Source organism: Helianthus annuus, chromosome 2 (assembly GCF_002127325.2).
Source record: "Helianthus annuus cultivar XRQ/B chromosome 2, HanXRQr2.0-SUNRISE, whole genome shotgun sequence".
Classification (NCBI taxonomy): Eukaryota; Viridiplantae; Streptophyta; class Magnoliopsida; order Asterales; family Asteraceae; genus Helianthus; species Helianthus annuus.
Window position 1 is genome coordinate 174,089,335 of NC_035434.2, and position 26,049 is coordinate 174,115,383.

A 26,049-nucleotide genomic window follows, 5' to 3' on the forward strand; every position below is an offset into this window, starting at 1 on the left:
TACTCGATTTCAGCAAGGCAAAACTATGGGCATCAACTCCACCAACAAATCCTTATTTTGATAATCAGAATAAGCTTTTTGTAAGTCTTGAAAAGCAGACTCTGCAGAAGTTGAAAGAGAAGCCGAAATCCAAAAGAGTTGATCGTATATGAAGGTTTGGGAAGCAGTCAGAGCGACACATAGTAAGCGAAGTTGTTCAACATGGGTTGAAGATGAAGTAGTGGTGGGTGGGTCCCACAAATAAATAAAAAAATATTTTAGTAATTTTCCATGGACTTAATAACGAAAACTAACGACTATCCACTCTAAAGACTATCCGAGTAATAACTTGACAAACCATAAGGAACATAAATGTAATTTCTAAAACTTGAGGACTAAAAGTGAAATTTCACCAAACGAGTGGGACTAACCGAGCATTAATGTATTAAGTAAAATAATTCCATTCTATGGAAGGAAGGGAACAAAGAGAAGGGTGATTTTGTGTGGCTTTACCGTCTTCTTCTCCCTGGCTCCGGCGTAACGGAAACCCTAGCTGTTCCCTTTCATCGTATCCGGTACGTTTAATCATTTCCCCCTAATTTCATATATCAACTGATCTTCCCTATGGTGTCTACTTGTATCATCTAATCAGTACTTTTTACTTTCAAATTGCCCTTTTATTTCTACTCCCCAATCCAATTTCTTATGGTATTATTATCGGTTTACTTATGTTGATGTAGCAGATTCATATGCTCTTTTGAGAAATAAGGTTGCTAACTTTGTTAAACTTTAACCTCAAAATTAGATAATGTTGCTCTGTTTTGAACAGGGTTAGGGTTGATATTAAGCTTGTGGTGTCCCTTTTTGAGACCATTGTTGTAGTACATGACTGCACTAGTTAGTTATTACGGCTGCAAATGAGCCGACCGAACACTGTTCGTGTTCGTTTGTTAAGAAAATATATGTGTTTATGAACACTTACCGAAATGTTCATGAACAAAATATATAATACACTAAGACTTATTAGATATTTTATTTGTCGGAATTTTGAAGTATTTAAAATTTTAACTAAAATATTAATATTAAAAAGATTAATGATCCATCAACCATCGAACACAAATGAACACATTACCAAACGTTCACAAACATAAATGAACGAACGCGGTCTTTAGGGCTGTTTGTTTACCTCTTAATGAGGCTCTTAATGGTTCAGACCTCTTACTGGTTCAGCACTTATTGGTTCAGACTGTTTGTTTCACGAGCAGATGTCTAAATGGTTCAGACATTTGCCTCTAAATGGTTAAGATTTATACAAAGTCTGAATGGTTAAGACCTATAATCTGAATTGGTCAGACATTTTCCTCTGAACGGTTAAACATTATACAGGCTCTTAATGGTTCAGACCTCTTACTGGTTCAGCACTTAACCATTCAGATGTTGCCAAACAGCCCCTTTGTTCATGTTCGTTCATTTAACTAACCGAACGAAATTTCTTGTTCGTGTTCGTTCATTTATTAAATGAATGAACACAAACGAACTTCTCGTCGGTTCACGAATTGTTCGTTGAACGTTCGGTTCGTTTGCATCCCTACTAGTTAGTCAGTTCTTGAATTTGTTTTTTAGAGTTACATTACTTAATAATAAATCATGATCCGGGACTGTAATTTTAACGTAGTGTAGGATTTTGTGCGCCATGGAGAGCTCCGATGACGAAAAGGATCACGTTAACGAGAAATCCACAGGCAACGAATCGACGCCTATCTCTGCTAACGGTACAAAGTTTGTAGATGAAGTTCTCAACGGTTCTAACGAGCGTTTTCTAGAGAATTTCCGGATGGAAAAACATGTGTTTTATAAACTGTGTGACAAGTTAAAAGCTAAAGGTCTCTTACGCCACACTAGCCGAATAAAAGTTGAGGAACAATTAGCCATATTTTTATTCATTATCGGGCATAACCTCCGTACTCGTGCAGTACAAGAGCTGTTTAGATACTCGGGTGAAACCATTAGTCGTCATTTCAACAATGTACTAAACGCAATTATTGCCGTATCGTTAGACTTCTTTCAACCTCCAGGCTCCGAGATTCCTCCAGAAATCCGAGACGATCCGAGATTTTACCCGTATTTCATGGTAATTTTAGTATTTTACTATTTTACTGAATTAGCGTCTATAAGTTACTTATCGGTTGAAAATTAGTAACGTGCTTCTGATCGTATTTGTTGTCTGTAATGTGATAGGATTGTGTGGGAGCTGTTAACGGCACACATTTTCCTGTAATAGTGGGTGTCGATGAACAAGGACCTTTTCGTAATAAAAACGGTGTTCTGTCACAAAGTGTTCTTGCTGCTTGTTCGTTTAATATGAAGTTTCATTATGTTTTAGCCGGTTGGGAAGGGTCAGCACCGGATATAAAAGTTCTAAATTCGGCTCTTACAAGGAAAAACAACCTTAAAGTCCCTGAAGGTCGTTACAATTTTGAAAATTTGTGACACCCGTTTGATTTCATTGTTTTTGACTGGTCAATATGTTATGGTGCAGGTAAATATTTCCTTGTGGATTTCAAATATGCGAACATTCCGGGGTTTATTGCTCCATACATAGGCGCTCCGTACAGGATAATTGAAAATGAAAACGGGTTGCAACCGCAAGACGCTAAAGAGTTATTCAATCACCGTCACTCATTGTTGCGAAGCATCACTGACAGAGCATTTGGATCACTGAAAGAACGGTTTCCGATACTGATGTCCACACCTTCTTACCCTTTACCGACACAGGTGAATGTTTTATCTACAGTTTTTTTTTGAGTTAATTGCCATTTTAGTCCCTGTGGTTTGGGCCATTTTGCCAGTTTAATCCAAAGGTTTCATTTTAAACATCTGGATCCAAAGAGGTTTCATCGTTGCCATTTTGGTCCAAGTCCAACTGACTTAACTCCATCCATATCTGTTAATTCTGCTAAGGGCATTTTTGTCATTTCATTTTTCTTTTTATTAACCCTTTTTTCTTTATTGCTTTTTCTTTTAAATAAAATGACAAAAATGCCCTTGGCAGACTTAACAGATATGGATGTAGTTAAATCAGTTGGACCAAAATGACAACGATGAAACCTTTTTGGATCCAGATGTTAAAAATGAAACCTTTGGACTAAACTGGTAAAATGACCCAAACCACAGGGACTAAAATGGCAATTAACTCTTTTTTTTTCGTTTTAATAACAAATAGTGAATATACATTTATGTCGTTTGGGGGACAGGTGAAATTGGTGGTAGCGGCATGTGCTTTACATAATTACATTCGTGATGAGACGCCTGATGATATTATCTTTAAACCGTTTGAACATGAAAATTGTGTTTTGCAATTGGAGGAACCGGTTGTACAGCCAATTGATTTTGAAAAACCGGTGATGATGATGATGCATGCCGATAATCAAATGATGGATGTAGATGTACCCTTTGATGCCCAACAAATTGAACAGAGTTCACAATTGCGTGACGCCATTGCTACTGAGATATGGAATGATTATATTCATGATTTTCCAGTTACTGAAGTTTAATAGCATGAAAGTTTTCTGGACCGAAATCGTTCTTAGGTTTTAGATTGCACATATTTAGACTTTATTAGAAGAGAAACAATTACTAGTCAATGTGATTGACGATTTTGGCGCCCAAAGTAATGGTTTGATCAAATGATAAGGAGATTTTCTGTGAGTTGGGTAAAAAGAACTGGCTTGATCTTGTTATCTTACTTTGCATTCTTTTCTTGAAGTATTACATTACCCCATTATATGTAAGGGGTGTTTGATTTGTGGGTATGATTGTGATAGTGTTTGTGCAAGCCTGGCGAACAGAGCGGGTTGGGTGATGGATCATAACAGGTTCTGAGTAAACTGAGTTCCGGTCAAACAGGCGCTTTTTTTTTTTTTTTTTATAATATAACAATGTGTTTTGGGTCAAAACGTGTGTGGGTCAAAATGGGCTCGGGTTGAAATGAGTAGTTTAAAAAGAGAGGTTAACCGGTTGTATATTTTTTAAGTAGCTAGTGACGACGGATGGAGGTGGCAGCGGTAGTGGTGCCGGCAACGGAAGTGGTAGTGGACTGCCGGAAATGATAATGGTGCCATCGCGGTGGTGATTGTGGTTTTGAAGGCAACGAGGTGGTGTGGTGTCGTACATAAAAAAGGGTCATACTTGTTTTCGGTTTGAGATTGTTTATTAGGTCTTGTGTAATGGGGCGCTACATCACGCCAAACTCAAGTATACTGCCCCATGGCGCCCCTGAACACCATTACGGGGGGCGCCATGTGCTGAAAATCTCCCCTCTTCGTGAAAATTTTCACGGCGTTGCCCATTCTTCCCCACTCACACACATATACATACATATATAAAGCCTCATACATATGTATCTCTACTACACACTCAAGTTATACAAAACCCCATAAAGCCCATCTCTTACACGTTTCGTCACTTGTCGCATAACGCCCTACAAAGGGCTTTGTGACTACACATGTCCTTATATAAAAGATGTAAATAAATTAGTTATAGGGAAACGGCTCATACAAGTTCAAATTGGTTTAGTGGGCTGTCTCATTTGGATAAGGTTCAATCTCAACATGTATGACTTGGAACCAATTGTGGAAAATAAGCTAGTCTTGGGAGTTTTAAACTTGGTTACAAAGTGTGGGGTTGACTTTGCTTCTTGAAAACGACTCCTCTCTTCACCATTGGTCAAACCAAATTGATAATATTCAACCCCAAGTCTTGAGCATTTTAAATCTGCAAAGCATATATACAAAAATCAATATGAGTCACTCGTTACAATATGAAACAAGCCGGTCAAATTGCATCGGCTTATAAACATCTTTTCTTTCATAATATTAACCTTTTTATATTGTTTATGCATTAATTATGATTACGAAATAATTGAACAAAATAATTAGGACCTATATTATATATATCACTACCTTTTTAATCAATAAATCCAGTTAATATATTTTTTTTTTCTAGCTTTAAAGGGCAATTTTTTAACACCTAAATGACTTGCGCTTTCAAGAATGTGAACTTATACCACATTTGTGGAATGGTAATCACCATACCACTAAACCACTATTTCATGTGTAATAAATCCAATTAATTAGCAATCCTTTTGAGGAGAATAAGCGGCAATTAATACGCTATTTATGATGAGTTATATAATATACTAGGTTAGAACCTCTTGTATTACATGTGTTAAATACATGTAATTTTATATACTAAATGATAAAAAATATATCTTTAAAAAGCTCGTTTATTACGCAGGTTGAATAAATGTAATTTTCATATATTAAATAATAAAAAAAGATGTATCTTTAAGAATAGTGTGTATTGTACGGGTTGCATAAATGTAATATAGTATAATAAATAATAAAAAATTATATTTAAAAAAAACCCTGTGTATTACACGGGTTGAATAAATGTAATTTTTATACTAAATAACAAAAACAGTTATATCCTTAGAAAACCGCGTGTACTGCACGAGTTGAATAATTTTAATTTTATATACCAAATATTAAAATAATTGTATTTTTAAAAATCTTGTGTATTAAATGGGTTCAATGAATGTAATCTTGTATAATAAATAATAAAAATGTTATATTTAAAAAAAACCGTGTATTACACACGAGTAGAATAAATATAATTTTATATAATAATAGATATACTCGATACTCGGTGGATAGGGTGATTGCGGAGGTGGTTCTTGAAAAGAAGATATGTTATTCAAGAAACAAATCAGCAGCCATCTAAGTGATAAATTATGTAATAAAATCGATATAATAATTTTTTGATAATGAAAATAAAAATAAATAAGGTATTAATACAAAGTTTGGTTTTCTAGATAAATAATTTGTTTAATTTAAAAATATTTAAAATTTAACAATTTAAATTTGAGGATAATATTTTATTAGAAAAATAGAAGGATTCTATTTGATATTCAAAACAAGATAAGATATAATATTAATTAATTAATTTAATTAATCTATAGTATATATAATGCATAAAGGAATGATATTTTAAGATACCCAAAAGTTAAGAAATTTTTTTAGTTTAATGCATAAAGTGTAAAACAAGGGTAAAGTAGTCATTCAAACACTAATTACATTAAAATCTCCATCTTAATTATATTATAATCCCTTGTTTTTATCCAAATTCTAAATAATTAATTAATTATACTATAATCCCTTATTTTTAACCAAATTCTATTTACTTAATTATTAGTTACCCTTTATTCACTTATGAAAAACTAATTACCCCACGTTCTTTGAATAACCATAATTTTTTTTCGTAAATTAATATTTTTTAATTACACCATAAAAACGAGCATTTTATTATTTCTAACCTGAGTATAGCATTGTTGTCACACCGTCAAACTCCACTAGCGGTGTTTTATCGCGAGGCGTGTGATAAATTAGGATCCAACCACTAGTCATGTTAAACATTTACAATAAAAGAAAATAACCAAATACCACAATCCACATGAAAAGTGATATGTTTTTAACGGTTTTAAAAACTAACAACCAAAGTTTAAGTTAAACAGCATAAACAAAAGTATTAAGTGTCAAACATGGCAAAACCCAACAGTTTTTACCATATTATAGAAATAGTTTGAATAACCGTCATGACACTCCAATGCGCAGTGCAATGCAACAATCCAAGTTACCAACTTTAGCGACCTGTGTGAGAACATACTAGAGTGGGTTAACATTAAGTTGACGAATTCACTAGTTTTAAATAATCAAGTTCTGTTTTAGAAAATGCACAATTCAATTATATCAATTAGGTAGCTAACCTATTTTCAAGTTACTAAACATGAGAACCGAAGCTGATTGTTGTGTTTTGGTGCCTTCCACCACGTCTATCACAAACGTGGTACTGGAGTTAAATCAATGTTTCATGTTCGGCTCCCAGCACGGTGTGGGGTTTGTCAAACCCAATAGTACTACCAAATATTAACTCGCTATCCCATATTAACGGTCTAGTGTGTACAGACTTTAGTGATATTGCGTATGTTTAATAGTCTAGGGCTGTAAACGAACCGAACGTTCAGTGAACAGTTCGTGAACCGTTCGGCGGGAAGTTCGTTTATGTTCGTTCGTTTAATAAACGAACGAACATGAACAAGAAATTTCGTTCGATTAGTTAAATGAACGAACATAAACAGAGGTCTCGTTCGTTCGATTGTGTTCGTGAACGTTCGGTAAGGTGTTCGTGAACGTGTTCGTGAACATTCGTTGATTTGCGTTCGTTTATGTTCGTATATTTGTGTTTTAATTGAAGATCTTTATACTTTCTTATATTTTATTTGTACTTTTTATATAATTAAACTTTTATTTATTTTATTACCCTGACAATGAAACTAGGAAACTCATTTTCACCTTGTTTATGCATCATTTCCCTTTCATTTCTCATTATTTACATCGGTGAATACGATCGACCTCCGTTCCACAATAAGGGATTCAAGTTCGAGTGCTACTCTCTGGGCCATCTATCTTTATCCTTCGCCGCGTTTGCCAAATTTATTTGTGTTCGTTTGTGTTCGTGAACCGTTCGCGAACACGCTCATTTCCTTAATGAACGAACACGAACATAAAATCCCGTTCGGTATGTGTTCATGAACCGTTCGTGAACACATTTATTTCCTTAACGAACGAACACGAACAAGGCCTTGTTCGTGTTCGTTCGGTTCGTTTACAGTTAGTACACAAGTGATATAAAGGAACAACATTAACTAAGTGTGTTTGTCCCTCTAGAAAACATAAAAGTTTAAGTAGTAGTGAAACTCACTGTTTGTGAAGAAATCCGAGAATGCAAAAGACAAGAAGTAGGTGCCCGGTTAGCCACTACCTATTACATGTAATGTCGATGAGTGTATATTCACGTTGGTTCTCAAAAATCAAGTAATCCAAACAATCCCGTAGTTTTAAAGTTATAGAAAAGACTCTCATGTTTGACTACTTAGCACAAGTTGCCCCGACGACTTGTTGGTGATAACTAGGTGACTTAACAAACATACACATTCATGAAATCAGGTAAACTATAATATTCATCACATAACATGTATGATGAAATTTATTTATGTTTCACCTCCTAAATACACTTTGCATGGTTAAAGAGAAGTAAACTCTAATGTTATCAAAAAGTTTCAGCATACACAGTACAACTTCAGTTTTAAAGTCAGTATGTGTATTTTATTTAAAATACTAAACAATGCAGAGAAATTATGAATATTTTATGAGATGTGCCAAATTGTATATCTGGGTTTGTGTAATTTTCTTGAGTCCTAAATGTTTATAGAAATTTCATGAAAAATTTCACACCACATAAAGGTCAAAAACGTTGTTTTTTGGTTAAAGTTTACCATTAAATTTATATAAAAAAATAAAATTTACGTTGATCCAATTGACGCAAGGCCAATTGGAGTGCCTCACTAACTCCTATAAGTATCTGCTGTAAGAATTTCATGTCCTAACTCCAAACATTGATCAAGTTATAGTCCTTATAATGGACCATATTTTCTGATCAAAAAACTCAGTTTTACACATCCACATTAAAATTTTCAAAAACATAATTAGGGTTCATGAAAAATTATGAAAATATTTGTGGATCATATACACATCTAAAATTTTTGTGGATCATATACACATCTAAAAATTTTGTGGATCATATATACGTCTAGTAGATGATCCTAGACTCAAGAATGACCCTATTTGGCATCTGTATATTTAGGTTATGATCAAAACAATCTCGTAAAATTCTGTAGTGACATTCCTACGAGTTCATGAAATGTCTAACCTTCAAGTTTTATCATGCAATGTCAATTAAAAATTCCCCTTAGGGAAACCCTAGAAAGTCTAACATAAATCACCTAATTTGATCATGACAAATTGTTCCATGCGTCTTCACTAACTCAGAAGAACTAGCTTTGATCATCAACAAATCTATCATGAAATCGACACAATCTCATTTAACAAAACTTTCCATTATAGGCAAGTTGTGAATACCATGATCTAGCATCAAATTCATCATCAATAAATTTCCATTCTAGGCAGGGTATGAACAATGGATCAAATCAAGTTTCCTATCATCAAGATTACTTCTAATCATCATACTAACGCAATATAAAACCCTAGACACTAGTTTTGAATCATCAAGAACATGTTTAACTCAATTAGGGTTTCAATCAAAATCAGCAAGAACACACAAAAGCTGAAATCGATGGACAAGACTTACTAGTGTGCGTTGTAGAGTGTCAGAAACGATCAAGAACCTAAAAATTGCAAGTTCCAAGCTTCAAAGATGGTAAATTAAGGTTTGTATATTTGTGTGGGGTTTGTTGAAGACGTGAATGAGGAGAGGGGGGACGTGAGTGATATGGGTTTTTTACATTAAAAAGAATCCATGGGCTCCTAAATAGGCTTTAAATTAAAACAAGGCTCATTTCTCTGCTACAATGTTATTATTATGAGAATTCCCCACAATTAAGTATTTTTCTAAAATTTGCCACAAAGTAAAAAAACACGAAACCGAACAATTACACGTAAAAGCACACAATACACATAATTTACACACAATAAACGTAATTACCGGAAATCATATAATTCCACATAATATATTCATATTTCTATAATTCTATGTTTGCAATACTATATCCATGTTTCACCAACATTCGGGGTCAGACTCGTGTGTGATTCGGTAATTCAGTTAACTCACCAACTTATTGTTATGTGAGTATTCGTGCACTAATTGACACACTTAACCAACTAATATCAAGTGAAATAAATTAACGAATGTTTATGATAATTTTAAAGATAACGGAGTTAATCTGAAAATTCTCGGTTGTCACAATTGCAATAGTTTTTTAATTAAAAAAATTGATATCTTACGTGATTAACAGTGTCCAGGGGTGAGCAATAACTGAATCGTTAACTGAAACCGAACCGAAACAGACGAAATCGAACCGAAATCAACTAAAAACTACGTTAACTGATAGCAGATTAACCCGAATAAACCAAAAAACTCAGTTTTTTTGTACCCTCATTTGACCAAAATTAACTGAACCGAACCATTTATATTTTCATATATTTTTAGCCTTTATTCCTCCAATTTATGTATTTCACATTTTATACCTCCATTTCATGTTTTTATCATTTCATTTTATGCATTTATACACTATTTTATGTATTTATACCACAATTTCATATATTTTTTAAGCAAAAGTTTTAGCTAAGTGTTGTTTTGGCTAATAACCGAAATTAAAAGAATGAACCAAAAAACCGACAATCTAACCGAATAAACCGAACTAATTAACAAAAAACCAATTGGTTAATAGAATAGACTAACCGATGACTTTGGTTTCAGCTTTGGATAAGGATAATATCCGAACTGACACAACTGTGCACACCACAATAAAATGGATTAATCGATGACTTCGCTTATGACATATATCCATCGCAATGATACTAAAATAAATATTATACGAACAAGAATACTACAAGAAACGAGTATCGCAATGCAAATTGTCATCCCACCTCACATTGTGCGGGTACCCTGCTAGTATAAGATAAGTAAGAGAGGGACGGAAAAATTAAAAAAAAAAAAGTAAATGCCTGCAATGGGTAACACGTGACGCACATTGATTTGTTTTATTATATAGTTTGTTATAGTTATAGATAGATGATTTATAACCGACTATGAAAAATCATAACGACACTCTCGGTTTCTCAATCGGTACCACTTTTCAGTTTATTTGACTCACCCCAGTTTTAGAGCACATGACCAATATAATGTTGCCATGTTGGCCCAAACCGGTCTTACATTAATCACAATAATCAAGATCAATTGCCGACCCATAAATGAGTTGCAAGTGATTAACGATTAAGCATCCATTTAGATAAAAAAAGATGGTTTTGAGAAAGTCTTTATCTTCAATTGTATCTTTGAATGAAAGCATATTACATATAATATTCAAAAGTCAACCAATTGAATTGAAACAGAGTATAATTGTTGTTTAAGTCAAGACTTTTAGTAGTAGGGATATACCTTTTATTGCATGCTCATGTCAAATTTTATAATGCAAAGTCAAAGTGCTGCAACTTAAAATGCAAAAGTCAACGGGTTATAAGTATATTTTATTTACTTTTACAATGAATTGTTTTTTTTTATACTTTTGGTTGTCAAAATTGTCTTATATCATTCACCTTACCCTTCATCTCCAACTATATAAAAATACTAAAAAACACATCTTTCTCTAAAATTTGTTTATTTCCCAAAAACCTTTTACATTCAACTCTCTATCTTTATCTTTATCCTACTCACAAACACTTATTTTATTAGTTTTTTTATATTTTCTACACACTCACAATAAACATATAGAGGGTTAAATGTGAGCCTCTAAATATAGAGGTATACTTTAGTTTCTATATATTTTTCTCTATTTTAGAGATTACAATGTAGTGTTGTTTTCTTTTTTTCCCTTGTATAATTATATAAAACGCATGTATATAAAGGCTTCAATGTAAATGCTCTTACACCTTTAATTGTTAGAATTTTCTTTTTCCTAACTTCGTAGAATGTATGTAGTCATAATTAATCAAAATCACCTTGCACTAATATCATAATGAACAAAACATAATACATTAACAAAATGATTTTATAATCTAATAATAACAACACATTTCATCATTATTCAAGCGACTTTTACATATGATTTGAAAAATTGTTAGATTTAAAAAATAAAAGATAAAGCAAAATTTTTAAGAACTACCCATTAGCCATGTGAACATGGAGTAGAGGTGTTTTGAGTTATCACTCATAAAAGGGTAAGCAATGTTAGAGACATAATGAAAGGTGGGCCCACCATGTTAGTTTGGACTCTAGATGAATCATTTTTGGTCCATCCTTTTTTATTTATTGTAATTACAATTATGCACCTACAATTATAGACCATTGTACAAAATGAATACGTTTATAATAGTATAATATAATACAGGGTTTTCACTAAGAACATTCGAATATAGATATTTGAAAATTCGGATATTCAAATATTTTGGATTATTTATTTCAGCTTACAAAACCGTATTCGAAATTTCGGTATGAATTTAGATATTGAAATGCATATATATGAAATTATGACTTTGTATAGTTTTAAAAATTAAACCTTATGATTTAGGAGTCTGACTGGCAAAGATTATTACTAACAAGGGACACTGAGATTTGGGATGGTGTGAGAAGTATCGACTAAGAAGAAAAATTGCACATTGATAGAATAACCTATGAGTTATAAATAAGAGTGAATTGTAAGTTTTGTGCTTTAGCTATATACCAAGTTTCAGACGATGTTCTTTGTATTTAAAATTGATAAGTTTTGTATTTATTGTTTCAAAATCTTATATGATATGTCCATTGACGCTAACCTAGTTAATTTTACTCGTTAAATTAGATTATGTAGACCGCATGTGATGGTGTTATTGCCTTTTCACATCAAAATGCATATATATAACTAAAAAAATACAAATAAAACCTAGTCACTATACCCCACCCCACCCAACCCTTTATCTCTCTAAAACTCTCTCTCTCTCTCTCCCAGCTGCCAGCTACCACCCACCACCACCACCACATCATCACATCAACACCCAACCCCTAACCCATATCAACCACCACCACCGCCACATCAACCCCCAACTTTCCGGCAACCCGTCGTTACCGATCTGTAACCACTACGTCAACCCCCAACCTGTCGGCAATATCGTTGTCACACCCTAACCGATGGCGGAAATAACAGAGTGAGACAAAAAACGAGATTGTTTGAGACTTCATAACGACTAATTGTGATAGTAGATTAATCAACTAAATTTCATTTCATTTCATTTCATTTCTAAACATGTGTACATCATTGGAAAGGAAATTACAATAACTTGTCCAAACAAATTTAAACAACAAGGAAAAACAAAACATTGTTTTAGTACATTTCCAATCCACCCTAAGTAGATTCCTTCGTATATCATCATCAACTCCTTGCAACATATATTAAAATAAAATCAACAAAAGTTGGCGAATATACAAGTTTAAATACATAGCATATGTAATAAAGATTATCTCAAATCCAATATGACATTTTGTATACTAAGTTAAATTACAAGCTAGCATGCATATCGTAAATGTCAAACCAAAGTTTTCACGAGCGTAATCTTATCATCGCAATGAACAAGACAGTTAAAGATTGAATACTTAACAATGACGCTTCCTAAGGGCGGTGTGTGCTACTCCTATAGCACTATACATGTTAAGGTCGGCTTGCGCAAAGTTTATGACAAGTAGGTTGCATGTGTGAGTATTTGAGTATCTAGCATGAATAACCTAAGCATAACAAATAGCATGTTTGATAGATTGAGTGAATTTGTGAGTTTGATTTGTGCATAAGTTTGGTTGATTAAGTCATATATGTTACACCCCAAAAGTGATTAACGCGTAAAAGGGGATTTGAGTATACTCACGGTTTATGAAGTAAATTCCACGTACGTGAGTCGGTGCGTTTGAAAGTTTTGGGGAAGACCGCCGAGTTACCCTACAAGGATAAACGAGGCGTATGAGTTCGCCGAATTTTAGATTTGGAATGTGTATAAGATGCGTAGTTTAGAAAAGTACATTAAAGTTATCTTGACCAAAACACCCAAATTGGACACCTTGATTATGTGTTTTTCATATGCACAAGTTTTCCTATTGGAAGTCCACATGAGATATTTAATCTAAGATAAAATAACCATATCTCTTAACATCCAACCATGAATTGGCTAGCGTTTCGAGTTTGGTTGTTAATGTTATAGTATAGATATGTATTTATATATTTTTAAGTCTCATGGTCAAGTTATCAAGTATGTTAAGCAAGGAGGTAGGATGATTTTCATCCATTAAACCTCATTATATGATTCACCAAAGCACAAAATCATCAACTTAGTTTATGATTTCAGTTGGTCATGAGTAGAACTTAAAAATAAATCTCTAATCCACCAAGTAACCAAGTGAGCTCAAACTAGACTATTGCATTCCAATAATGGCAAATGTTTGGAGACTTCGTGTAGTTTGGTCACTTTATTACTAGTAAGTTTACTTAGTGGTTTAGGTTGATTAGATTGGAGGTGTTTGCAACTCAAATTTTTTGGAATGATACCACAAATCATGTCCTTCAACATGCAAGTTAGTTGGGAACATGGTTGGGTTTATATTCATCCAAGAAGGTATGTAGAAAAGTTGTAACAAGTTAAAGTTTAACAAAACAACAATGAAACCTCACTTTGGACCACAAAATGGTGATGTCCCAACCTAGTTTACCAAGGTAAACTTGTGGATATCCTCCTAGAGGTGTTCCAAGGGAGTTTGAAGCAAGAATTCACGAAGAAGAGAAAGAAAAGTGAGTTTGAAGCTCACTTTCGGACTTGAGCATAATCTATCCAAGCTTGAATTTTCAGTAACCTGAGAGTATTTTGAGAGTGGTTTGAGTGTGGGGAACCTAAAATGAAGGTGTGGGAGGCTTTTTTATACAATGGTTGATTAGGGTTAGAGTTTAATTGAAGATTGAAGGTGATTGGGAAGGAAATAGGTAAGAAATGTGAAATCCGGATTAGATAAAACAACATTATGCGGATTATGCTTGCTCGCATCGCGCGGTGTGTGATGGATAGAAGCCCACGCGACGCAGCGTATTGATATTTCAGCTGAAGCTTGATTTTGTTTAGGTTTAGTCCCTGGTCTTCTATATGTTAGTTATTTCATGCAATTAGTTTATGTTTTGAAGGTTTTTCAAGTATGGGGGGGGGGTGTATGCTAGTATGTGTTACATATCGTGCATGTACGAATGATAGTATGTACAATAAGTCTCGGTTTTGCTTATAAAGACGTATTTTGACGATTGATTGCATAAACACGAGTATGAATTCAGATATGATTGATACAAAGATGATTTTCCATTATGATCGAAGTCTCGGATTACAAGATTGGAAATGAAATAAAAATACAAGTTTCTAAAAGTAGAATTACGAATACAACTTTCTAAATATGGAAACTATAGAAATGCGAAGCGTTACACTCGCATCGTCATCAACTCTATAGTCAGTCATATGACAACAACAATTCATCATTCACTATTGTCTCACAAGGTCTCCATCTATCACCAAATCAATCTGAAACACTCAAAACAATCAAAGCCTCCACTCTCCTTCTATAAGCATTTTCAAAGATTCTCCATTCAAGATTTGGTGCATCAGAAACAATAGCAACAACAAATCATCTCAAGTTCGTCGAATGTGTTTTCGTATTCTGATTACTGATTAGAAGCGACCAATTTCTGAGTTTCAGACACTAATTTGGGTTTTTAGACCTGAAATGTGTGTTTATAACCCTAGTATGTTGATTTTGTCTTTCAAGGCTCAAATTCGATAGGACAGTTTCAATTCATGAAGTACAAAATTTGTTTCTTGATGCGTAGTTGGTGTTATAGGTTTTTATGTATATTTTTAGCCCTTTTTAACCACTTTAGTCAAGTTTTAAATTTATAAAACACGATATTTACTAACACCAAACACACATATGGGCAAGTGCACCCATCGTGAGTGTAGTATAGTGTTGGTAAGATACCGAGATCGTCCAAGGACACAAGAGCTTTTAATACCGGTTTATCCTCAACGTCTAATCAAATCAAAAATTTAGAAAAAGGTTTTAAACTAGAAAAATAAAAACTAAGATGCTGAAAATAAAAACAGATAGACAAGATGAATCACTTGGATCCGACTCGCCTTTAGTGTAACCTTTGATTATTTCCTCACTTTTGCACTTTTTAAGAGATTATCTTAGTTTTTGTAGTAGGCCCTTCTTTTGAAGGTGACTTTACCCTCAACCCAGTAGTTTGAGTCAGCAAGGATACAATCCTAAAGGGTTGGATTATTGAAAGATAATTAATTAAGTTATTAATGCGTAATGTGGTAGGCCCCTCTTTTGAAGGTGACGTTACCCTTGGCTAAGTAGTCTGAGTTAGCAGAGATACAGTCCTAAGTAGCCGGGTTAATATATTAATAGTAGTTTACATATGAAGGGATCAAGAAATTCGGACCCCCACCATCCAATACCAGTGGGTATTGAAGGAGATCCTACTAAGCTTGACCCAGGTCCTTGCAGGATCTATACACTGAACAAGGCAAGACTCTTATCAAACCATTCTCTTAACCCCTGACCAGGTAGCCAACATATTTCCATATAGACCGTGGAGATATGAATGGTGTAAATCTTTTATTTTATATAGACAGTAAAATAATGCCAAGACACCACGGACAAATGATAAGGAAGACTCACCTTCAACATAAGAAACTAGTTATTAAAGTAATTAATACATAACCAAATAAAAAGTGCGAAAAGATTAAAAATAAAAAGTATTACACTAAATGCTTGTCTTCACCAAGTGATGTAAGAGACTTAGGCAAACATGGCCTTTGATTGTCAAGAACTCTTACGATCAATCTTGGATCCCGAGACTACTACACACACTCTATGATGGATGATGGATGATGGTGGTGGATGATGGTGTTGTGGTGGTAGTGGAGTGTGGGTGAAGTGTGAGAGAGGTGGTTTGCAAGTGAGCCAAGCACCCCTATTTATAGTCTGCACAGAAGCCCGGACACGGCCCCGTGTCCATTGGGCACGGCCCCTTGTCCACCATCTTCTCTTTCTTCATTAATTGCAGTTTGTCTGCATTAGTTGACCACGCCCCCGTGTCCGCTGGGCACGAACCCACGTGCAGAAGCGTATCTGTACTATCAAGATTTCCCTAGATTCTGTGAATCTTAGAGTTGACCACGGCCCCGTGTCCGCTGGGCACGCCCCCGTGGTGGGTGGTAGAAGCTTCTACAACTTTGTTTTTTCTGCAGACACTTGGGCACGCCCCCGTGCTCATTGAGCACGAGGCGTGCTCAGCCTTCTGTTCTCTTGTTTTTGCTTGGGAGGATGCTGTCGAGGGGTCGGGCATGCCACGTTTATTCCTTTTCTTGTATTTATGTTAGATTTAGCTGCCTTTTTACTTCTTTTGTTCGTTTGAGCTCATTTAATCCTGAAAATACAAAAGGAAGACAAAAGCACACTTTTCCAACATTAGTACTAAAAAAGGGTTAGTTTTATGCCACAATTGATGTAATTTATATGTTGCATTTTGCACACATCATTTCTCAAACTCTGTTGTGGTTGTATTGAAATGTAGTTGTGAAATTTATGGAATTTAGAAGTGGATTTTGTTTAACTTGTTGATTTGGAAATGGGTTTGGTGAGATTTGAAGGTTTACAAGTACAGTTGAGCTTCTTGATAATGGCTTTTTGTTCAAGCTTCTTAATTTTGGTGGAATTTGAAGTGGTAGTGGTGGTAAACGGAAGAGAGGGAGAGAGAGAGAGATATAGTAATTTTCTATTTTTAAAGTATTTTTTTCCAATTGTTGTGTATTTAAGTTATTTACATAATTAGTCCCTAAAAGGTGAAATGACAAATATACTCTCATGACCAAATTTAACAAAAAAGAAAAAGAAAATAAATAACTAGGTTAGGGTTAAAGGGCATAACATGTAGGATTTGGAAACATTAAGTACAACGCTCGTCAATTTTAAAGATAAATGTCACCGCCTAAAATTTACTCTATAACCATTAGTTCATACACACACACACCCACACATACATACATATATCATCATCATACTCAATAAATCTTACACATAGCGAAACTAAGTTAAGGTCTAAGGAGGGTAAGATGTAGACAACCTTACTCTACCTCGTATGAATAGGGGGGCCGTTTCTAGTGAGACCATTGGCTCAATAATAGTTTTGCACCAAACCTTGGACATAAGGCACATAACACTCATCAATCGAGACAAAGGCCGGTTAGTGCATGTATACCCTGCCTTTCGACTATCAACGCCACCACATAATGCTTGATTAATCATTCGCCGCATTTAACGTTTTGTTCATGAAATTAGTAAAATGACGCTAAAATTAGTACAATTTCACTTTCGCTCAGAGGGTCCACGTGTATATACATTATATACGTACACCGCAAATGGGGCATATATACACACATATAAATAATATTAATATTTTGGATAGTTTAGATATCTGAATTATCCAGATTTTTAAACTCCCTTTCGAATTGTACTTATATATATATATATATATATATAACAATTTAGTCTATGTGTAATGGTCTCACTGAAGGTGAAAAGATGGTGTCGCGTCATTCTCATGTAGGCACGAGTGTTTTCACTATTCACTTTCACTAAAGTGTGTAATGGTTTTACATGTAAATTAAGTAAAAATAAAAAAAATAGTGTGAAGTGTGTCACACCCCAACCGATTGCGGAAACATCGAAGTGAGCATATAGATACAAAGGTACACATAGCTTACAAGACTAACAAGTATCACATGTTTTCATGTTTAAAAGCGGATAGAGTGTGATTAAAATAAGTTTCAAGTGTTGCGTGTTTTAGTATAATGTACATGTTGCACCCAAAGTGATTAAAATAAAAACGGGATCGAGTATACTCACAGTTTTGCGTAGGAAATACACGTAAACCGCGAGCGGAGTTGTTGAAGTCTCGAGATTATGCTGAAATGGGTAAACGAGATAATAAGATTACTGATGTGAAAGAGTGTTGGATCAGATCGTTGAAATACGTGAAACAAAACAAGTTAAAACGAAGAAGAGTCCCTTCGTACGAACGAGCATAGTCCCTTCGTACGAACGGGCATTTCTGTTCAGTACGAACCGGGTGTTAAACGAGTGATTCGAACTGATTTGATTTGTTAAACAGTAAGGTAAATGATTTCTGAGGTTAAAACAGAAAATAAAACAGTTGGGTTTGGATAACATTGTGGATTCGTACGAAGGCACTGTGTTCGTTATAAAAGGTTTTAGTTTGATCTGATTTGATTGAAAATGTTAAAGTATTTGTTTAATTTGTTTAAGTTAGTAGATAAAACGTTTGATTACTGACAAGCATGCATGAAAACAGAACTGAAAACAAAACAGAAAGTATGAACCGAAGTCCCTTCGTACGAAGGTACTGTTCTTGATGAATTTCATGTTTGATCCATCGAAGCAGATCATTTCTTGATGGAAATTATCCCTATTGCAGGCCCTTAACTATGAATTGAGTTAGGGTCTGACGGGTTCCCGATTCCATCGATATCCTGTAATAATCGAAATGAAAACTATGATTAAGTTATAAAATTTTATGAACTTTGATCTATTCTCGTATAAGTGATGCTCCACAACAATTTGCCTAGGAAAAACGAGTAGAAACCATCTTCGAGATGTTTAGGATCAAAGGTTCTTGAGAAAATTTCAAAATTTTGTGATTAGAAATGCAAGAAATGAAAGAAAATGTAATCAAAATGAAGAAAGAGTAAATCTTACAAAGCTTCTGATCGCAACAGCAAATCGAGAGTGTTTGCAAGAGAAAGTGACGAGTTGGAATGAGGGGTTAAGGCCTCTATTTATAGATTTGAGGGTACGTTAGGGTTTCCTAGGATTTCGCCCATTCCCCCTTCGTACGAAGCCACCCCTTCGTACGAAGCTACTCCTTTCATACGAAGGGTCTGGTTTTAAATATTTTATTTTCCCAATTTGATTATTTTGTGAGTTTTAATCAGTTTAACGAGTGTCAAGCATCAATAAAGAATCAAGAATCACTATATCGTTCAAACCGTGAATTATAAATACCAGTTTATACATAAGTCTCACATGAATATTATGAAATAACTGCGCTCTCATTATGATCAATAATCTCGGAATCCAATTTGGAACAAAATAGAATACAACTAGAGTACAAGTGTCTAAAAATAAAAAGTACAACATGACTTACTAAAATAGGAAAGGTACAAAAATGTGAAGCGTTACAAAGTATGCGTATGTGATAGGTCAAAAAATAGTAAAGAGTTTTGATTCTTCATACCCTTTACCTCATACTTGTGATTTGCCTGCCCCATCTCTCCGTCCCTCACGGGCCACAATTCCATGCCAATTTTGGATGATATAGCAAAGGGCATGCACCAATTAGGCATGGTCTTACATCTATGCTTACAAAAAAATATACTTAAAATTACACAATCCATGACTCCATGTCACTCCCCCAAAGTCACCATCTCCATTAATCATCTTCATACGTTCACCGTCTTCGGTTATAATAAACAACTCAAAACTTTTGAATTCAAATTCAGTTTTATTACCCTGATTTTGTGTTTAGTTTTGATCAAGTCGAATTATGTTGTATGAAACTTGATTCGATTTATATCTTCTTACTCTTTGTAGAGATTGGATAGAAACAATGAAAAACGTAGCGCCCAATAATAACTTATGTTGAAATGCTAACAACTTTTGACATGTCGGATCTAATGATACTTGCGATCGAAATGCATATGAGCTAATTTGGATATTCCAAAAGGTCACTGTTTGGGTGTTCATTGTGTTTGTCATAGGGTCTTTTCCAAATGAGTATTGCATGATCGACACCACACAATCCAATATGAAGGTTTCAATCATTGCTTTTTTAGTCTCATGCTTTCTTGTAGTGGTTTCGGTTATTAGTATGGGTAGTATGATTTAGGATGGGTAGAGATGATGATATGGCATTTTGGTATCAAAGGAAACACCACCTTGTTCCAACCATAATGTTATTATAGTTGGGACTACCATACACATCATATCACGTCTCTCTCTCTTTTTATCTTCTCTTTTTTGTTGTTATTTGTTAATTAAAGAAGTAGTTTTGAATGAAAAGGATGCACTTTCATGGTTAGAGGGATTGGATAGGCAATTGGTGATGTGGCTTAAGGATGGAATGATTTAGATGCAGTTTGTTTTTTAAGAGGTAAAATGTCTACAGTCTGCAAACTACGCCTGCAAACATCTGTAGAAAAAGAGGTGAACCAAATTTCTGTAGTCTATAAGAAGAAAACTGTTTGTTTTTTAACGTATGTATACTTCTAAAATAAACTGGTGGTAGTGTACCGACGGTGGTGGGTGGTGGAAGGTGGTGGAGGTGGTGATGGACGGTGGTGTGTGGTGGACGGTAGTGAATGGTGTGGTGGTGGGTGGTGGTGTTTAACCCTCTGCAGACCTTAGAAGATCTTAAAAGTGGTTGGGCCAAGTGTGCACCAATAAGAGCCCGCACAGATGTTTTTTAATGAAACGTCTTCGGAAAAACAAACTGTCTGCAGATGGCAATGTCTGCGCGTGGTCTGCGCGACGCATATCTTTTTTAGAAAAACAAACACCACCTTAGACTCTTCACTCTTGGAGAGAGCATTACTAGGGTAAAATAAAATGGCACAAAAGAGTAAGTACAAAATAGTAAATACGAAAAGGACATTCCCATTCTTTAATCTAACTTCTAATAAATGATTTCAATTCAACATGAAAAATTGTACTTATATCTTGTTTTAATTTTTTTAATAATTATTACATGGATATCACTTATTATTATCCTTATTCTAATACATGTTTCCAAATAATGTCACTTGTTGGTATCAAATTTATTCTCCGAATTTTATTATTAAACTTTCTAAGAGCATTCACATTAGTCTCCCTATATATTTGTGAGTAAGTTACTTATATTATAAGAAATCATTGTAAGTGGTTTTGAATGAGGGGGAGAGAAAATGTTATTGTTCATCTATAAATATACGGAGAACACTATTTATCTCTATGTTTTTTTTGTAATATTTTTGAAAACGGTTGTTAGTGGAAGATAGATAAAAGGTAATGATAAAAGTATAAAAAAATATTATGTAATTGAAAATGAGAGAGGAAAAATAGCGATTTTAGTGTAATTATTAGAATAGAGATAAGGAATCCAATGTGAATGCTCTAATAATATTAACCGTTAAGTATTAAACTTAATTTTAATCATTTTAAATAACTTAACATCATGCTAAAGGACGTTATATAACATTATTAAATTTTAATTTAAATATTTAAATGCCAACTACTATTTAAAGGGGTTGTCTTGAGCTTAAAATGTAGTTTTAAAAAATATAGTTCTATTCTTTTAAACACATATTTTTTAAAAACTATAGCTCAAAATATAGATTTAAAAACGATAGCTCAAAATATAATTTTTAATACGTAATATATTCTATACTAGGATGATATTCGTATCTTGTCTTATCTCATTTTCCATATTTCCTAAAATACTATGTATATTAAAATATTTATTATATCATTGATATACATTGTAGAAGTTAATTACAATTTTTTTGCTATAACTTCATAACTTACAATTTATTTTTAAAAACATTATTTTTATCATTACTTTAGTATTACCGTATATAATAAGTGGGACGATAGTGACTCAGAAGAGAAGTGAAAACTTATGAAAACATATTTGGATAAAAAACGTAACTTTTCTTTCTATTTCACATTTTATGTAACATGTCATTTCACTGATATTGATTATGTACAAATTTATGATTTACATTTTTTTTAATATTCAACTCGTGTATTAAAAGGTTTTGTAATTAAACTAGTAATCTTTATACGGAAGTCGATGTTGATAATAACAATTTCTTTCTTTCTCAACAAAATAGAAATACAAAAGATCAGAAATATATAATGAAAAGCCTCATCTTCCTTTTTTTGTGTTTTACAGAATGGCCATAAGGACCCTAGGCTCTAACCGGAGAGGGCTGCTCTTTCTTATACATTTCTTGTTCATACTTCATACCAATACAATATATATTTTAGGACTATAAAGAAACATATATAGTTAGACAATGTGTTAAATAATAATAATAATATTGGATCACATAAAACTGTGACACAATGGCCGGGTTTCTTGATTCCAAATTTTAGCAATGTCCTGTGACACTCTAATGGCGTCAAATGATGCACCAGATAGACCTCTCCTTGTGAACCCAACTGCATACACCCCACATTTCCCCTTCCACCCCTCCGGAAACGACGTCGTTGGCATCCCTTCTTTTGAAAATAAATCACTTTCCTGTCCGCAAGGGAGTAGTTTAGTATTATTGGTGTAAAGTAGAGCAGGAGTAACAATTGTCGTTAAAAGAAAAAAAAAAGACTAAGCCCATACATGGTTTCAAAACGAAAACAGAATATACAAACTTCTAACCTTTAGCCATGAAGGAACATTGCTGCAATACCCTGTTGCCAAAATAACCGAATCGATATCAAGATTTCTACCGTCCACAAGCTCTACACATCCCCTTGAAAACTTCTTGATTCCAGGAACAATTTGAATGTTCCCGGATTTAATCTTTTGTAGTGCACCAATATCCAAAACAGGAGTTTTGCCTATAGTGTTCTTGAGCTCAAGTGGACCCATCAAAGGCCTCTTTATACCATATTTCTCTAAGTTCCCAAGTGTGATCCTAGCAAGAATCAGCAGTATCTTATCAGTCATATTTAGTGGCAACCATTTCATCAAAGTCGTTGCCAATTCAAACGTCGATTTCCCAGCAATCTCCCTTGGTAGTACATGAACCTGTGGATTCCAGACTAGATTTCAGTTTATGTTTTCAAGTTAAGTGAATTATGAATTATGGAGTTGTAGATTAAACTCACAGCGCTTCGGACAACCATGGATGGGAAAGCATTGTGGTGGCAAAGATCAAGACAGACTTCCATGCCGGAGTTCCCACAGCCCACCACCAACACCTTTTTTCCCTCGTATTGTTCGCCTGAACGGTAGTCACAAGCATGCATAACATGGCCACCAAACTCATCCAGCCCTTCAAATGCCGGTACTACTTTATCCGCATTTTCACCGGTTGCCACCACAAGCCACCTGCATATGTACTCGACCTCGCAATCATTTACCACTGTTCGTACCCGCCATAATCCACAAACCTCATCATACTTGGCTGACTGAACTGATTCATTGAATCGTGGGTTTATCTCAAACTTTTTCGTGTATGATTCAAGGTAGTCGACGAATTGGTATTTAGAAGGGTACTCGGGGAAATTAGGTGGGAAAGGGAAAAAGGGTAGTTGACAAAATTGCTTAGGAAGATGGAGTTTGAGACGGTCATAAGTTTTGTTTTTCCATAGAGATGCAATGCAGTCGGCACGTTCCAGGATCACAAAAGGAACCCCTTGTTGCCTGAGTCCTGCGCCGACTGCAAGGCCAGACGGGCCAGCTCCAATTATGACTGGCCCGTTAACCACTATGCATCTCCTAGAGAATAGGTCTGAATGATCAAGAGCTTGTTGAACCATTGCTTGAAAATGATTAAGATTGACACTACAAGCACAATGCATCAAATGAGAGAATACAAAGGTGAAATGGATAGGATAGAACTCAAGAGAGAAAATAAGAGAAGAGGGGCATGTGTGGAAGGGATTAGAGAGTATTGCAGAGGTATAAATAGGGTGGGAGTTGGCCACCAGAGATGCATGTGATTGGGACATATATTAGAAAATGATAAGACTTAAGTTGGTCATTTCTGAATGAACTAAAGTAATCACAATTGGTCAAGTTTCTTGTTTTTTTTTCCTCCAAGTGTAAGTGTCAAAAACTTTTTAATCTTTATGTAGTTTGCAACATATACGGAAAAGCAAAGGCGATAAAAAAGAGTAAACGTCGGAGAGGATGGAATAAATTGATTGGACACAGGAAATCCAAAATCTGTGACCATAATGGTTGTATGTTATGAGTAACATGATTAGTTAATCTGTGTTGCTTTGCTAAGTTTAGGCAATCATGTTGGGAGGGGAGGCATATGATTAATGATGGAGAAGTAGAGCATTAGAGTGAAATATTTCTTTATTTGTACCAAAACCAGAAAAATATATTGGTCCTGCCTTATCATGAATTTCTTGTACCAAAGTTTGGCCAAAGGTGTACTTGTTGAATATAGCATGTACGATCGGTCATTTATGGTTAAGTGAAAAGGATTCGACATACATGTATGATGGTGATACAACTACTTACATCCGACCAATAATGCCACGTGTCGCATGGGAGGACAAAGGTTATAATTAAGCGAGTATACAAGACACGATGGCCGCTTTAATTGACCATATAACAGGAGCTAGCATGAAATGTACATATATACGTATAAAATACATCCCATGACTTTCCCCCTCCACAGAACTTTTGGTCAAGCTCTGCGACCATCTCAAGTAGCTTTTCTTGTAAATAAAATGAGATATATTCCCCATTTCTTGGCAACATGATCCACGCATATGGGAACTACCTAAAAACTATTTATAATCCATTATATATAGCATACCACCAAAAGATTCATTATTAGTTGTATACATTAAAATAGTTAAAGCTACAAAGGTTGTTTGGCTCTCAAAAGTTGGAAAGATTCCATAAACTGATTAGTTTATTTTGCCCCTAAAATGCTTCTGGTAATCCATTGCCCACAAAACCAGTGGCTGCCTCATCTTCTTCCTCCAAACCTCTTCTAAGCCACATGTTTTATCAACTTTAAAAAAAATCGAGTCTAGACACATTCCGATCTGGGACCAAGTACACAGCAGCCAGCAGCGTTCAGCCTTGATGTCCATGAGACGCGGTTACAGAATTGATGGCAGTGGCGAAGCTTGACCATGAAAACGGGGGTGGGGCGAAAACATATATACCCAAAAAATTCTATAGAACCGGGGGGTCGAAAACGTGTATATCCAAAAATTTCTATACGAAAACTACATATATAACACTACCGAGCGAAAAGTTCGGGGGGTCGGGCGCCCCTCCCGGCCCCTCTTAAGCTACGCCCTTGATTGATGGTGTTGTTCTATCGTTTTTCAAGTCTTATACTTTATGTGTGTGCAACATTAGATACAATATTTTTAGCTAACAAAAATAATGCATACAATTCATATATCTAATTAGACCATTTGTAATGGTAGCAAGTCGTGGGTGAGGAGCGCTCCACATTGGCTAAGTGGGCTTCCCACACCGTACAGGGGGTTGGGCGTTGGGGAAACCACGAAGAAAGCATGGTTAAAAAGTGACTTAGGATAGGGTCACGGCAGCTATCC

General features: G+C 34.7%; 2 protein-coding genes across 3 annotated transcripts; one reads left to right on the plus strand and one right to left on the minus strand.

Moving 5' to 3' along the window:
* Nucleotides 1–448: 448 nt before the first annotated feature.
* On the plus strand, nt 449–3,719 carry LOC110927357. Of its 2 annotated transcripts, none has more exons than XM_022171034.2 (5): nt 449–554; nt 1,660–2,110; nt 2,218–2,443; nt 2,519–2,754; nt 3,234–3,719. In XM_022171034.2, the coding sequence occupies exons 2-5, from the start codon at nt 1,673–1,675 to the stop codon at nt 3,531–3,533; spliced, it is 1,200 nt and encodes a 399-aa protein (XP_022026726.1). In that variant the 5' UTR covers nt 449–554; nt 1,660–1,672; the 3' UTR covers nt 3,534–3,719. The 2 variants fall into 2 exon arrangements, with proteins under 2 accessions (XP_022026726.1, XP_022026727.1); XM_022171035.2 differs by having other exon boundaries at nt 453–554; nt 1,655–2,110.
* An 18,870-nt stretch (nt 3,720–22,589) lies between these two features.
* On the minus strand, nt 22,590–24,483 carry LOC110927356 (probable indole-3-pyruvate monooxygenase YUCCA7). Its single transcript, XM_022171033.2, has 3 exons — nt 23,620–24,483; nt 23,168–23,539; nt 22,590–23,035 (listed from the first exon to the last, which is right to left on the minus strand). Exons 1-3 carry the CDS (start codon nt 24,463–24,465, stop codon nt 22,838–22,840), a joined length of 1,416 nt encoding a protein of 471 aa, XP_022026725.2. The 5' UTR covers nt 24,466–24,483; the 3' UTR covers nt 22,590–22,837.
* Nucleotides 24,484–26,049: the final 1,566 nt, after the last annotated feature.

Excerpts from the sequence above, each read along its gene's own strand:
- LOC110927356 (XM_022171033.2), bottom strand. The coding sequence starts at position 24,465 with ATGTCCCAATCACATGCATCTCTGGTGGCCAACTCCCACCCTATTTAT. Across the intron at positions 23,540-23,619 it reads CCATGGTTGTCCGAAGCGCT|GTTCATGTACTACCAAGGGA; the intron begins GTGAGTTTAATC and ends TGGAATCCACAG. Across the intron at positions 23,036-23,167 it reads ATGTTCCTTCATGGCTAAAG|GAAAGTGATTTATTTTCAAA; the intron begins GTTAGAAGTTTG and ends CCTTGCGGACAG.
- LOC110927357 (XM_022171034.2), top strand. The coding sequence starts at position 1,673 with ATGGAGAGCTCCGATGACGAAAAGGATCACGTTAACGAGAAATCCACA. Across the intron at positions 2,111-2,217 it reads GATTTTACCCGTATTTCATG|GATTGTGTGGGAGCTGTTAA; the intron begins GTAATTTTAGTA and ends GTAATGTGATAG. Across the intron at positions 2,444-2,518 it reads CAACCTTAAAGTCCCTGAAG|GTAAATATTTCCTTGTGGAT; the intron begins GTCGTTACAATT and ends GTTATGGTGCAG.